The sequence below is a fragment of the Chlorocebus sabaeus genome, chromosome 23, assembly GCF_047675955.1.
Source record: "Chlorocebus sabaeus isolate Y175 chromosome 23, mChlSab1.0.hap1, whole genome shotgun sequence".
In the NCBI taxonomy this organism is placed as follows: Eukaryota; Metazoa; Chordata; class Mammalia; order Primates; family Cercopithecidae; genus Chlorocebus; species Chlorocebus sabaeus.
This window is the reverse complement of record NC_132926.1, coordinates 62611065-62624577: the sequence shown is the minus strand read 5'-3', so window position 1 is coordinate 62624577 and position 13513 is coordinate 62611065. Positions and strand designations below refer to the sequence as shown.

Here is a 13513-nt window from a genome sequence, read left to right as displayed (position 1 = left end):
AAAAACTACCCATGCTGTGGTAATTTTAATAAATACCAAAGGACACCATTAGCTAATGAATGCTAGACTAATTAGATACCAAAGCTTGCTCTGTGAAAATCCCCGCATAACCACTGAAATTTGCAACACCCTAAACCCCACCACCTTGCTCCTGGTATCAGAGAGCCCAGTTAAACATAACTGTGTAGAAGTATTGGGCTCAGTTTATTCTAGTGAGCCCAACCTCCGAGACCATCCTTAAACATCAGTAGGCTGGGAGCTGTACGTGGATCGGAGCGGCTTCACCAGCTCCTGCAAAGTCACTCTGAAGACGACGACAAGACCTGCTCCAGTCACACCCGGAAGCTGACTGGTCCATGCACGGCCGAAGCATGAGGAAACTCATCGCGGGACTCATTTTCCTTAAAGTTTGGACTTACACAGTAAGGACTTCAACTGACCTTCCTCAGACTGAGGGCTGTTCCCAGTATATACATCAAGTCACTGAGGTAGGACAAAAGATTGCTACAGTCCTATTATTTTATGGTTATTATAAGTGTACCAGGACTCTAAAAGAAACTTGTTTGTAAAATGCTATTCTATCCAAGGTATGTAGCCCAGGAAATAACCAATCTGATGTGTGTTATGACCCATTTTAAGACTCCCATGATAACAGTTTTAAAAATAAAATTAAGAACTGGTCCTTTTCTAGGCGACACAAGTAAAGTAATAGCTAGGACAGAAGAAAGAGGGGTCTCCAAGCATATAACCCTAAAATTTAATGCTTGTGCCACTCTCAATAGCAATTGGCATAGAATAAGCTGCAGTTCTTTAAATTAAAAAAAAAAAAAAAGGTTACACGGCAGGAAATAGGTATATCTGCCATGAATTAAGCACATGTGCAAACATGTATAATTACTGGTCTTGTGTCATCTAGACTACTTAAAAAAAGGATAAAAAAGATCCATTTAGCTCCAAAAAGGAGAAGGTAGCCCCTCCTATACGAGTGGAAGCTGCAACCCCATTGAAATTAATAATTACAAATCCCTTAAACCCAAGGTAAAAAAAAAAAAAAAAAAAAAGGAGAACATATATCTCTGGGCATTAATAGAAAAGAACTAGGTCCTAAAGTAAGTATCTTAGTAAAAGAGGTGGTTTGTAAACTCTTTCCGGAACAAGTATTTCAGACTTTCTCCGATAAACTAAATGTGCCAGTACCAGAGACTCCAGGAAAAACCAGAAATTTGTTTTTGCAATTAGCCGAGCATGTAGCCCAGTCTCTAAATGTCACTTCATGTTATGTTTGTCAAAAAACTGTAATAGGAGATCAATGGCCATAAGAAGCCCGATAGTTAGTGCCTACAGACCCAGTTTCTGATGAATTCCTGGTCCAAAAGAATCACCCTGATCATCTCTAGGTTCTAAAAGTCTTAATTATTGGACAATATTGCATGGCTAAGAAAAAGGAAAAAAATCACTCATTCTGTAGGATGACTTAGTTGTCTGGGGCAAACATTGTATAATGGTACTGGAAAAAAAAACCAGTTACATTGTGGAGTTCCAATTACACAGAAAGAGATCCATTCAGTAAATTTCCAAGGTTGCAGACTGTCTGGACCCACCCAGAATTCCACCGGGACTGGACTGCCCCCACCGGGTTTTACTGGATATGTAGACATAAAGCCTACGCTAAGCTGCCTGACCAGTGGACAGGTGGTTGTGTTATTGGCACTATTAAACCATCTTTCTTCCTACTGCCCATAAAATGAGGCGAACTCCTGGGCTTCCCTGTCTATGCTTCCCGCAGAAAATGAAGCATAGCTATAGGTAATTAAAAAGATGATAAATGACCTCCTAAAAATTATACAATACTATAGGCCTGCCACTTAGATACAAGACAGCTCATGGGAATACTGGACCCCCATTTACATGCTCAACTGAATCATATGGTTGCAAGCTATTTTAAAAATCATCACTAATAAAACTGGTCAAGCCTTGACTATTCTGGCCCAGCAAGAAACTCAGGTAAGAAATGCTATCTATCAAAATAGATTGGCTCTCAACTACTTGCTAGCAGCTGAAAGAGAGGTCTATAAGAAATTTAACCTTACTAATTACAGTCTACACATAGATCATCAAAGGCAAGTAGTTAAAGACATAGTTAAAAATATGACAAAACTGACACATGTGCCCGTACAAGTGTAGCACAAATTCGACCCTGAAGCCATGCTTAAAAATTAGTTCCCAGCACTAGGAGGATTTAACACTCTTACAATAGAAGTTATAATAGTAATAAGAACCCGCTTACTGCTCCCCTGTTTGCTACCTGTACTTCTTCAAATGATAAAAAAGCTTCATTCCTACCTTAGTTCACCAAAATGCTTCAGCACAAGTGTACTACATGAATCACTATCAATCTATTGCACAAGAAGACATAAGTAGCAAAAATAAGAGTGAGACCTCCCAATAATAAAAAGTGAGAGTCTCAAAGGGGGGAAATGAGGAAAGAGAGAGACCCTTTCATATTGTTTTACATTGTTTTATACTCAGTACCTGTTTTAAGAAAAAACAAGGAAGTAAAACTAAAGACAGGCAGCCAGTGCCAGACCTGAAACCAGGCCTGGGCCTGCCTGGCCTAAACCCAGTAGTTAAAAATCAACTCATAACTTAGAAACCGATGTTATTCATAGATTCCAGACATCGTATAGAAGAACACTGTGGAACTCCCTGCCCTGTTCTGTTTCTCTGACCACTGGTGCATGCAGCCCCTGTGATGTTCACCCTGCTTGCTCAAATCAATCACGACCCTTTCATGTAAAATCTTTAGTGTTGTGAGCCCTTAAAAGGGACAGAAATTGTGCACTCGGGGAGCTTGGATTTTAGGGCAGTAGCTTGCCAATGCTCCCAGCTGAATAAAGCCCTTCCTTTTCCAACTTGGTGTCTGAGAGGTTTTGTCTGTGGCTAGTCCTGCTACAGTATTATTAATATTCCCAGCCCTCTGTGCCCTGCTGCCATGTAGTAGGGGCTTAATTGAGGTTTACCTCGTACTCCCACCAGAAGGTCCCTCGCCCTTGAAAGTGGCTACCCCAGGCCAGGACCCCTCAACAGACTGAAGATCCAGATTCTACTCCGAACTGGCGGTCTCGGGTGGCCCCTGAGAAGGGCAAGCCTTCGGCTCCCCAGGCAAGGACAGTCACAGCTAAGTCCGCGCAGGGGCGGCAGAGAGCCAGGGCTTTCCAGGAGCCAATGAGTCTTTAACTCCAAGAGGAAGCCCTGCATTGCCCGCCAATGTAAACCAGGAATCAGGAGTGCGTCAGCTATCATCGGGTAGACTTCACGCCAGCAGAAAATGAACAGCAAAAGAGCAGGCGGCATTTAGGGGCTTTCACGGATCATCATCATCGTAATAGTCAATAATGATGGCAGCAGACATTAACATTCACGCGTTCTTAAGTGCAAGACACAATGCACATGTGTATGGCCCCATTTTACCATCTCAACACACTACGAGGGTTGGCGTCTCATTTTTACAACCGAAGAAACTGAGGGGTTCAGGAATAGCGTATCCTCTGCATATCTCCCAAGCGGGTCCTGTTCTCCAGCGCCCCAGCGGTCTGGGCCTCGCGGTCCCAGTCCGGCTCCCAGGCTGCCGCCCAGCGCTTCTCCGCGCTCTCCTGCGCCTGGGCCACTCCCGACCCCTGCTGTCCCGACCCCTGCTGTCCCGACCCCTGGCTCCTCCTCTCCCACTCCGCCCCGCCCCAGCCGCTGGGCTCCTCCTTCCCTGCACGCTCCGCCCCCGACCTCCCGGCTCCTCCCCCGCCTGCCCGCCACACCCCTGGACCCTCCTGCAAGTTCCGCCCCTGGTCCCCAGCTCCTTTTCTCCCGCCAGCTCTAACCCGCGCTTGGCTAAGGTCCGCGGGAGCCCGCGAGCCACCGAACGAGTAGAGAACTCGGCGCCGCCAAACAGCCCAGCTCGTGCCTCAGCGTCCCGGCGCCGCCGCGCCAGTCCTCCGAGTAAGTGGCTCCTGGGCGCTCCAGTCCGGCGCACACCCCCGCGCGCCTCTCCCGCCGCTGGGCTGCGGGCTGCTCTTGGGGCGCGCCTCCGGCTCAGAGAGTTTCTGAAGCGAGTGTGAGTGAGTGTGAGTGGGTGCGTTTGAACAACTTGTGTAGGTGGGTGTGCGTACGAGTGTGTGCGGGAGCGCACAGCCTCGGAAACTCCCCGTAATTTTACTCAGTTCCAGTGCCGCACTGAGGATCCAAGACCCCTTGCCAGGAACCCTTACCTATTCAGGGCGACCTCTTCACCACCTCCTGCTCTGAGCCTCATTCCCTTCTCTCCCTTTGTAACTCGGCTCCCGCTATTTGTCACGTCCTCCTGTAACCGCACATGCTGGCGAAAGCACTGCCCGGGTTATCAGGGTGCCCCAGATTGCAGACTGAGATGCTGGCCTGAGATTGTAATCCAACCTTGCATTGTAAAACAGGCAGAGACCAGAGCCCTGCTTTGAGGTCATTCGATGGAGACTTCCTTTGAGGAAGAAAGTGTGTGTGTGTGTGTGTCTGTGTGTGTGTACATGACTGCACATATGGCACTGGAGCCCTCAGCACCTGCTTCAAAGACACCTGATGAGCGCCCAGGCTCCTCGGACTCCGGGCGACTGATAGGCACGTTCAAGACCAGGCTGACCCAACAGGCTTAGGCACCTTGAATATGTTTATTGCTTCAGTGACACTGTATTCCTAAACCAACAGATTTTCTAAAACACAGAAGCTCTATGTAGAAAGAGCAGTATCCCTAGAGGAATCATGGAAAGAATCAAACAGTAGTTCAGTGCCCAGTGTTGAAACAAGAAAATCCTTGGATTGCTTAAGACTGATAATTCTATTCCTACATAATTATTTTTGTAGGGGGAGGTGGGGATCAGTACTCCCTCAGTGCAGGACATATTTCTGCATTTAAAAAATTAATTGGAAGCTTTGCTATCATAACAGCAGCATTATACAAATGGTTTCTTCATCTATAAAGTGATTGCCTGGTTGCTGGGGTCCTATCTAATTTTAATAGTTGCTCTGAGTTCTTCTACGTTTCAGTTTATTCTTGCTACTTTCTTGCTATGAAAGTAGAATATTCTCCTACTTCCTTGATAATAATCCATTTAAGAGATGCTCAAATCACATTCTAAGTAGAAACTATTCGTTGAGGGTAAGGATAACAAAGCTGTGTGACCAAAGGAAATAACCAAAAAGGGTAGGCTTTCAGAAGCCATTGTGCACTGGCACATGAAAGGTAAGAGTTAATAAATTACTGTTAAGTGCTGCTTATCGCAGCCGATATTTTTATCCTGGTTTGAATCCTGTGTTACACAGAAGTGTTTCCACACTGTTTTCACTAAGGAAACATTATGCTTTGCAGTGTAAACATATGACTGCATCTCTCTTTAAGGAAAGAAATAATTATCACATTTAATTAAACACTTAGACACATTTATTGCCACCGTCTAATTAGATCTGTCATGAGGAGTTAAGTCAGCAAGCTATTGTTGTTGTTGTTTTTAGAGATAGGGTCTCGCTATGTTGCCCGAGCTGGTCTTGAACTCCTGGGCTCAAGCGATCCTCCTGCCTCAGCCTCCTGAGTAACTGGGACTACATGGGCCCTCAAGTAATTGTTAATATTCTAGCTAATAACACAATTTGCTTTTTTGTGGATTTTTGGATGCCTTTTCTCTTCCATACACATTTAATTGCCTCCCCCATTCACTGCCCATCTTTTGAGTTTTTACTTGTAATCTGAGTAAGTAAAGTTTAGGGAAGTAGACTAGCACCTACTCCTCTGTAAAATAGGAATCCCTTAGATACTGAATGTGTTGTGTTAAGCTCTTTGGATTGACATATGTAGACTTTATAAACCATTATATTAATCTATATTATGTGATGATTTAAGAATCATTAATAAATCAATGAATAAAACAAGGTTCTATCAAAATCACAGTGATCCTGCACAAATGGGCCTTTTAAACATTTTCTTTAAGGGCAACTTTTACTCTGTGTGCCTTTTGTTCCAGCGTGTTTAAACTCACCAAGAAAATTTGGTGTGAGTTGAGAAATCTCATGTTTGTTGTCTCTTGATTTTCTATTTCAGACTACATTGCTAGACATAGTCGCTGTGTATGTGTTGAGCTGTTGTGAGGACAGGCTGTCCTGGGATCCCAAACAGAATAGCAGAAACCTGGGGGTGAACACACGGCAGAGGCCAGGAACAGAGTATTTTATGAGGCCAGTTCTTTGCAATTCTCATTCTGTTGAAATGGAGGAAAGGGTGTGTGGAGAGGAATGATTGCATCCAAACAGTACTAATTAGGAAATGCTGTGTTGGAGGAGGAGTGAATTTCTATGTGACTTATGACTTGGAGAACTTCACAGAGGTAATCTTTAAAGTGGAGTCTGCTGCAGTGCCAGGCACTGCAGAGGTCTCATATTTAATTGATCCAGTTAATCCTCTTCTGCAGGAGATAGCCCAATGTGGTAGTAACACCCCTCCTGGAGATTTCATTCATTCTCGGAATTGAGCTTTGCTCTACATCATGTAGAATGGTCCATTCCCCACGCCCTCCATTTATGCCTGATAGCAGTTGAAGGGGCTGAACATGAGATAACCTCCAGGAGACAGGGGAGAAACAGTGATGATAAATAAGGGCCACCTGCTTTTTCACAGAGGGGAATGGCATAGGGGCTATTAGTACAATCCCAGTGCCAGGGGCATTGACTTTGGCAATGGCGACATGCACAGGGGCCAACCTGGATAACAAAGTGGACAATTTCCCCTGCTTTGGCATTCTCAGGGATCTCTGGCTCTGATACAGAAGTTAAGGGAAGGAATTGTGTGGTGCCAGATTAACTTTTATCACCTCACCCCTCCTCATACTGCCCGCATCCTGCATTTAATACCAAATGCACACGACAAGAACTCAACAAACACTGAAAAGGCCCTCTTAACACCCAATCTTTGTGTTTCCCTGTGGCTAAGAATTTTCTTCCCATACTCTTGTGTCTGGTTCCGATGACTGTGGCCCCAGAGTCTGAGCCAACTGCAGTTTCTAAGTTTTTATACTTCAGCTGTGCTGCCCAGTAGCTGAAAATGAGTGATTTGTAGAGGGGAAAAAACAAAAACAGAGACAGAGAACCATGTTGCAAAATGTAAAGGAGGTCAGTTCATTTTTAGCCTACATTTTGGCCTGAAGAGGAGGAAATGAGCTACAAGTGGAGTGTAGATAATTCTAGAATGGCAGAGCCAAGGGGCATCTTGGAAACCACCTGGTCTGTGGCCTTATACCCTATGGTTGCTGTTCCTCAACTTTGGAGGTATCCACCTCCTTCGTTCAGCTTGCAGGAAGAGAGCACCATTCATTTACACAGCAGGCATTTACTGAGCTCCTGCTCTGTGCCTGGTACAGCACACCCTTCTCATGTTTACATGAAAGCCTTGGGATTTGAGAAGGCAGGTAACTTGCGGAAAGATGCCTGTTGATAAGAAGGAGTCCCCGAAGGTAAGTTGCTAATGGCAAAAATGGGTTTGGAAGTCTCTCGTGTTTCACCAAGGAAAGTAAAGGTACTTCCTTAGTCAGGACAGTAGAATGATATTCAAAATATTTGTCTTTCTCAACAATAAGAAACTCAAAGAAGCACATTTCTTCCAACATCTGTTTCAAATAACCAGTGATATTACTGAAACAAACCTGATTCCATAGGATTTTGTTTTACATCAGACAAAAGGTACCTGAGAATTGTTTGAAAATGTCACAGGCTTAGCAATAATCAAATCATACCCAGCCCATCCTTTTAGAGAACAGCTGCTTTATCTCTGGAAGCAAGTGTTTATGGTTCAGAACCAAGGTAGCTGAGGTTCAGAACCGGCTGCAAAGCTGGGTGTGTGCCAAAAAGGTTGTTTTCCTAGGCTTGCCCTTTTCCGTATAGGACAAGGGGGATTAAAAACCAACATGGTGATGTTTCTGTCAAGGCGACTGGGGCTGGGTGTACAGATCTTTTCCACTAAAAACAAAAAGCAAGGGTTGTGGGGAGGTGGTCACAGGAATGAGACTCCAGGTTAACTTGTGAACACCTCTGGGTTAGTTTCTTTAATAACAGATAATGAAATTAAGTTCAAAATTCCGCTTGTAGTTTCCTTAAACATCGGGAATAAAGATGACTTTAGTCAAGAAGTAGTTGGTTCCAATGACTTTGCTGGAATCAGCACCTGCTGTCTCAGCCCCTGCTGGCTGTGTGGCTTTGGACAATCTGCTTTGCTCTCTGAGCCTGTTTCTTCACCAGAGTAAAAACTGGGGATAGTATTTACGTTGTAGGATTGTTGTGCAGATTAAAGCAGATGTTCCTCTGCTGTGTCAGTGTGCAGAAGGCACCTATTAAGTGGAGGACTTGGTTAGATTGGCCAAATAGGTCTCATTCCAGTAAGCCTTAGTACTGAGCCACAGTGGAGTAGAGAGGGAAAGTAGTAACTTGTGTCATATGTGATTTTAGCATGAATTCTTTTTTCCTTTAACGATGCCAGAGGAGCCCAGAGAATGGGGTGAATGTAGCACAACTTCAATGATTGCCAGCTGCAGGGTCACATGATTATATAAGGGAAATGTTGCCGCTGCTGCCAAAGATAAGTGAGCCAGAGCAGGGCATTCGAGTTTTATGTGCCTGAGAACGAAGAAGAGCCATAGTACCCATTAAGCTTCTCTGCATGAGGGAAGCTTTCAAAAGACCTATTACAGTTAAATTGTGAGCAGTGGGTTGGCCTTTCACAACTCCCATGTTTAAAACAGGTAGTGAATGAAACTAGATTATCTAAGACAGACAGCTGCCCTTGGTGTTGCAAAGGGAATCGGGCTGGCATGTCTTCAGGGGAAGTTGCGTGAGTTCCGGGAGGCCCAGGACAGGGACCGCATCTGCAGGATTAGGCACCGGGGCAAGGTCTTTTGGGAACACAGTACTCAGCAAGGTACACAGTGACTCTTGGATATTTTAAAGGAGCCAAAAAGTAAGCAACAGCCCACTCAGTCAATACCCTCTTTAAGCCTGGCTTCAAACCAAATTCCTTTAGCTCAAGACTTCCTCATTCCCAACTCTTATTTACTACTCTTATTTATCATTTGTTTAACAAAATGAGGTTTGTTTTTTTGTTTGTTTGTTTTTACAACATGACTGCCAACAAAAATAGGGGAGACGGAGATTGTGGTGTGCGCCATGTAGGCCTAACTACACTCATCCTTTCCTGTCCTGAGCTCTCATCTGACTGTGTTCAGACCTTCACACCCATGCAGACACGAAAAGAAATGCCACGGTCTTCTGAGAAAAAAATGCATGGACAGTGTTGGTGACAGGGTGAAAGTTACAGAACAAACTTTGGTCACGTGAATCTTTGGGAAGTAAGTGCAGTACCTCATTCCATCATTCAGTGGTCAGGAAACTACTCTCTTATTTTTCCTTCTTCACTCTTTAAAGGGTTGAGATTGTTTTCTGGAAAATGGCAGGTGTTTGGTTAAATCCTGTTTCACTACACTTGAAAGGCAGAGCAGTCCTCACTTAGTGATGGAATTCCTTTTGTCTTGAGGCAGAATTAGGCTGCTAGTGACTCATGAAGTATACCTGGAAGAGGTGAATGAGCTCAGGCCTTCCCAACATCCGGTGATGACCTCTGTTTGCACACACGTAGCCACTTTGCTCCTTCGCTTTTATGACCTGGAATGACTGATAGTGCCTGAAGGAACTTCAGCTGCTATTACTTGCCAGGGTAAGAGACCCTGTGTAAATAGGGAGCCTCCTGAAGAAGCAAGGATTCCCTGCCCTGTGTACCTGTGGTGCTTATCACCTCCCTGGCAGGGAAGCTCTGCCCAGGTGGGGTAGTTTGAGGACATCATTTTCTGGGCAGCCACAAAAGTGATACACCAAATGAAACTTTGAACTTATCCAATGTGCTGTATTTGAGGGCTCATCTGGGAGTATAGCTCTGAACCTGACTGTAAGTCAGAATCACCAGTGAAGCTTGATGCAAATTGAGAACCCCTAGCCTGGGATACTTATGTGACTCATTTTCCTGTATTGTTCTAGAAAGAAGCTTATTCAGGCAGCAGCTAGCTGTAGGGATTTTTTTTTAAATTATTATTATTATTTTTGGCAGTGGAAAGAGCTCTTGAAAGTACAGAATGACTTTAAAGTTTAAAGATTAAAATGAACACAACATATAAAATGAACACAGCATATAAAATGGACACCTGTGTACCCATCTTAAGAAATAACAAAGTTGTTTTTATAGGTCTTCACTGGGTGGAAAAATATTGACAAGCAACCAAGTCAAGAACAAAAAATAACAACCGAAACAATTAGTGGTGTCCCACAAATAGATCCAGGAATTGAAGGCCATGAAACAGAGACATTGGAGAGTCTGCCCAATGTTCATTAGTTGAAAATCTAGACTTTGAGTCACTGACAATGCTGACATCATAAATCCAGTATGGCGGCTGACTTAAGGATAACTCAGGTGGTTTGTAGACACTGAACTGGGATGGGCGCCCTTATTTCAACAGGGGCACATGTTTGGAAGAGCCCACACCCAACTCAGGACTCAGAGTTGCCAAGCGGACCGTTTCCCCTACCCCAGGCCTGTTCCCTGTCCTGAAGTCCTGGTACCTCCAGGAATCTATTCTGTTCTCAGAGTGTCCCCCTCATTTTATAATGGTAGAAAACGAGAAAATGAAAAACAGACCATTTTTTTTCTTTGAAGCCATATTCTGTAACTTCCTCCCTCTGCTTTTGCATTTTGGGTTTTGCCAGTACTTGAGACTTCTCTATTTCTGAATTTTAGTCAGTTTTTAATTTATTCTTACAGGGGCCATGGAAATTATGAATAATAAAGGTCTGCTACTGATGATACATAGTACTAATTTTAGAAGAATGACAGCTTTTTTTTTTTTTTTCCCTCCAGATTTAAATATTTGAACAGAGAATGACAGGTATGAAACTGACTAATTCAGGTCTGGCCTCTGCCTTCCTCTGTAGTCAGCCATCCCGCAGTTTGCTGCCCTGGAGTTGAGCACACCAGGACCTTCCAGCCTCACCATTAGGGAAATGAGGCAGATAGAGGAGGTTGGGCAGTGACTTGTGGAGACAGGTGGCAGGGGCAGAGGATTAACCACCCAAGTCCTATAAGTATATCCACACTGAATTTTACCCTTTAATCAGTCTTTCGTAAGTTCTGCTTTCTTTCTCTCTCTCTCTCTCTTTTTTTTTTTTTTGAGATGGAGTCTTGCTCTGTCTCCCAGGCTGAAGTGCAGTGGTACAAACTCAGCTCACTGCAACTTCTACCTCCCGAGTTCAAGCGATGCTCCTACCTCAGCCTCCCAAGTAGCTGGGATTATAGGCACACACCACCACGCCTGGCTAATTTTTGTATTTTTAGTAGAGGCAGGGTTTCACCATGTTGGCCAGGCTGGTCTCGAACTCCTGACCTCAAGTGATCCACCTGCCTTGGCCTCCCAAAGTGTTGGGATTACAGGCGTGAGCCACTGCACCTGGCCTGAAAGTTCTGGTTTTTTATGGTTGCCTTTAGTGATGATAGTGTACCACATAAGTGTATTAGTTTGCAGGGGCTGCCATAACAAAATACCACAGACTGGTGGCTTACACAACAAAAATTTATATTCTCACAGTTCTGGAGACTGGAAGTTCAAGATCAAGACGTCAACAGGTTTGGTTTACCTGAGGCCTCCCTCCTTGCCTTTCAGATGGCCATGTTTCTGCCATATTCTCACAAGAACATTTCTCTGTGCACATCCCTGGTGTCTCTCCCTCTTCATAGGATATCAGTCATATTAGATTAGGGTCCCACCCTTACGATCTCATTTAACCTTAATTCTTTATTAGAGGCTGTCTCCAAATACAGCCATAATGGAGATTAGAGTTTCAGTATATGAATTTGGGGGCTATATTTCAGTCTGTAACAATTGCCTTTGTAAAGGATATTAGTTGTTCCCCTTTACACTGGGAGGATCATTTCAAGACCTCCAGTCTATGCCTGAAACTGCACGTAGTTCTGAACCCTATATAAGCTATACTTTTTCCTATACATGTGTACCTGTGATAAAATTTAATTTTTAAATTAGGCATAGTAACAGATTAACCATAATACCAAATAATAAAATAGAGCAATTATAACAATATATTGTAATGAGAGTTATGTAAATGTGGTCTTTCTCTCTTCACTTGCTCTCAAAATGTCTTGTATACTGCACTCACCTATTTTCAGACTGCATGCTCTGTGATCACACTGCAACTGTGGAAACCGAGACCATAGATATGGGGGCCTACTGAGGAGACCACACTGTTTGTGTTGTGATTGTCATATGGTTTATTTCTATATATATGTATAATCCCCACAAATTATAGTTATTTTTTTCTTTAAACAATGATCTTTTGAAGAAATTAAAACAGAAGAAAAATACCCACTTACTGTGTGTGGGGCTTTTGATTTTTTAGTGTACACCCAAGTTTCCATCAGGGATTTTTTTTTTGTCCTTCAGGCTGAAGAGTAAAAATTTTTAATATTTTAGCTCACATCCGCTGGCCACAGATTCTCTCAGCTTGTTGTGTGTGCACACACCTGGCATCTGTGTGTCCAGCTCTCCTCTTACAAGGACACCAATCAAATTGGATTGGGGCCCACCGTAAGACTAATTTTAACTGAGTCACCTCTTTAAAAATTCTGTTTCCAAATGCATTTGCTTTCTGAGATATTAGGAGTTAAGGCTTCAGCATATGAACTTTTTGGTGTTTCTTAGTCTGTTTGTACTGCTGTAACAAAATATCTGAGACTGGGTAATTTGTAAATAACAGAAATTTATTTTCCACAGTTCTGGAGGCTGGAGATTCAAGATCAAGGCACCTACAGATTCAGTGTCTGGTGAGGGCCGCTCTGGGCTTCCAAGATGGTGCTTTTTTGCTGTGTCCTCACATGGTAGATGAGACGGCAGGTGGAGGGGCAAAAGGCACTGGGGTAATCCTTTCAACCTCTTTTGTAAGAGCACTAATCCACTCATAATGGTGAAGCCTTTATGACTTAATGACTTCTAACCACCTCTTAATACCATCACCTTGGGGTTTAGGTTTCAACATATGAATTTTGAGGGGAGATACACCTTCAAAACCGTAGCAGGAGGGACGCAATCCAAATCATTACAATCAGGATGCTTTAGGCTGCAGTTAAGCGAATGCCAATGAACAGTGATTTGATAGTAAAGACATTAAATTATCTTATATGAAGGGCAATCTGGGATTGGGTAGATTCAGGATTGGATCCTTGGCTAAACAGTGTCATCAGGGATCAGTTCTATCTATTCTCATCCTTAGCATGTTACATTTTTATCTGCAGACTTGCCACTTTGTGGGCAGAAAATAGCTTTCTCAGCAACAGGTATCACAGGTTCCTGCCAACCTCTTTTTAAGACAGGAAGGTGTGTGTGTGTGTGTGAAGGGTGGA

At 43.7% G+C, this 13513-nt stretch overlaps 1 protein-coding gene across 1 annotated transcript in view; it reads left to right on the top strand.

Annotated features, from left to right (window-relative positions):
* The first annotated feature begins 3808 nt into the window (after positions 1–3808).
* The window catches only part of TNFAIP8 (TNF alpha induced protein 8), a 122367-nt gene continuing 112662 nt past the window's right edge, over positions 3809–13513 (top strand). The window contains exon 1 of the mRNA XM_008014217.3: positions 3809–3993. Coding sequence (XP_008012408.1) covers position 3993 — 1 coding nt within the window. The 5' untranslated portion in view covers positions 3809–3992. The remainder of the gene's footprint in view (positions 3994–13513) is intronic.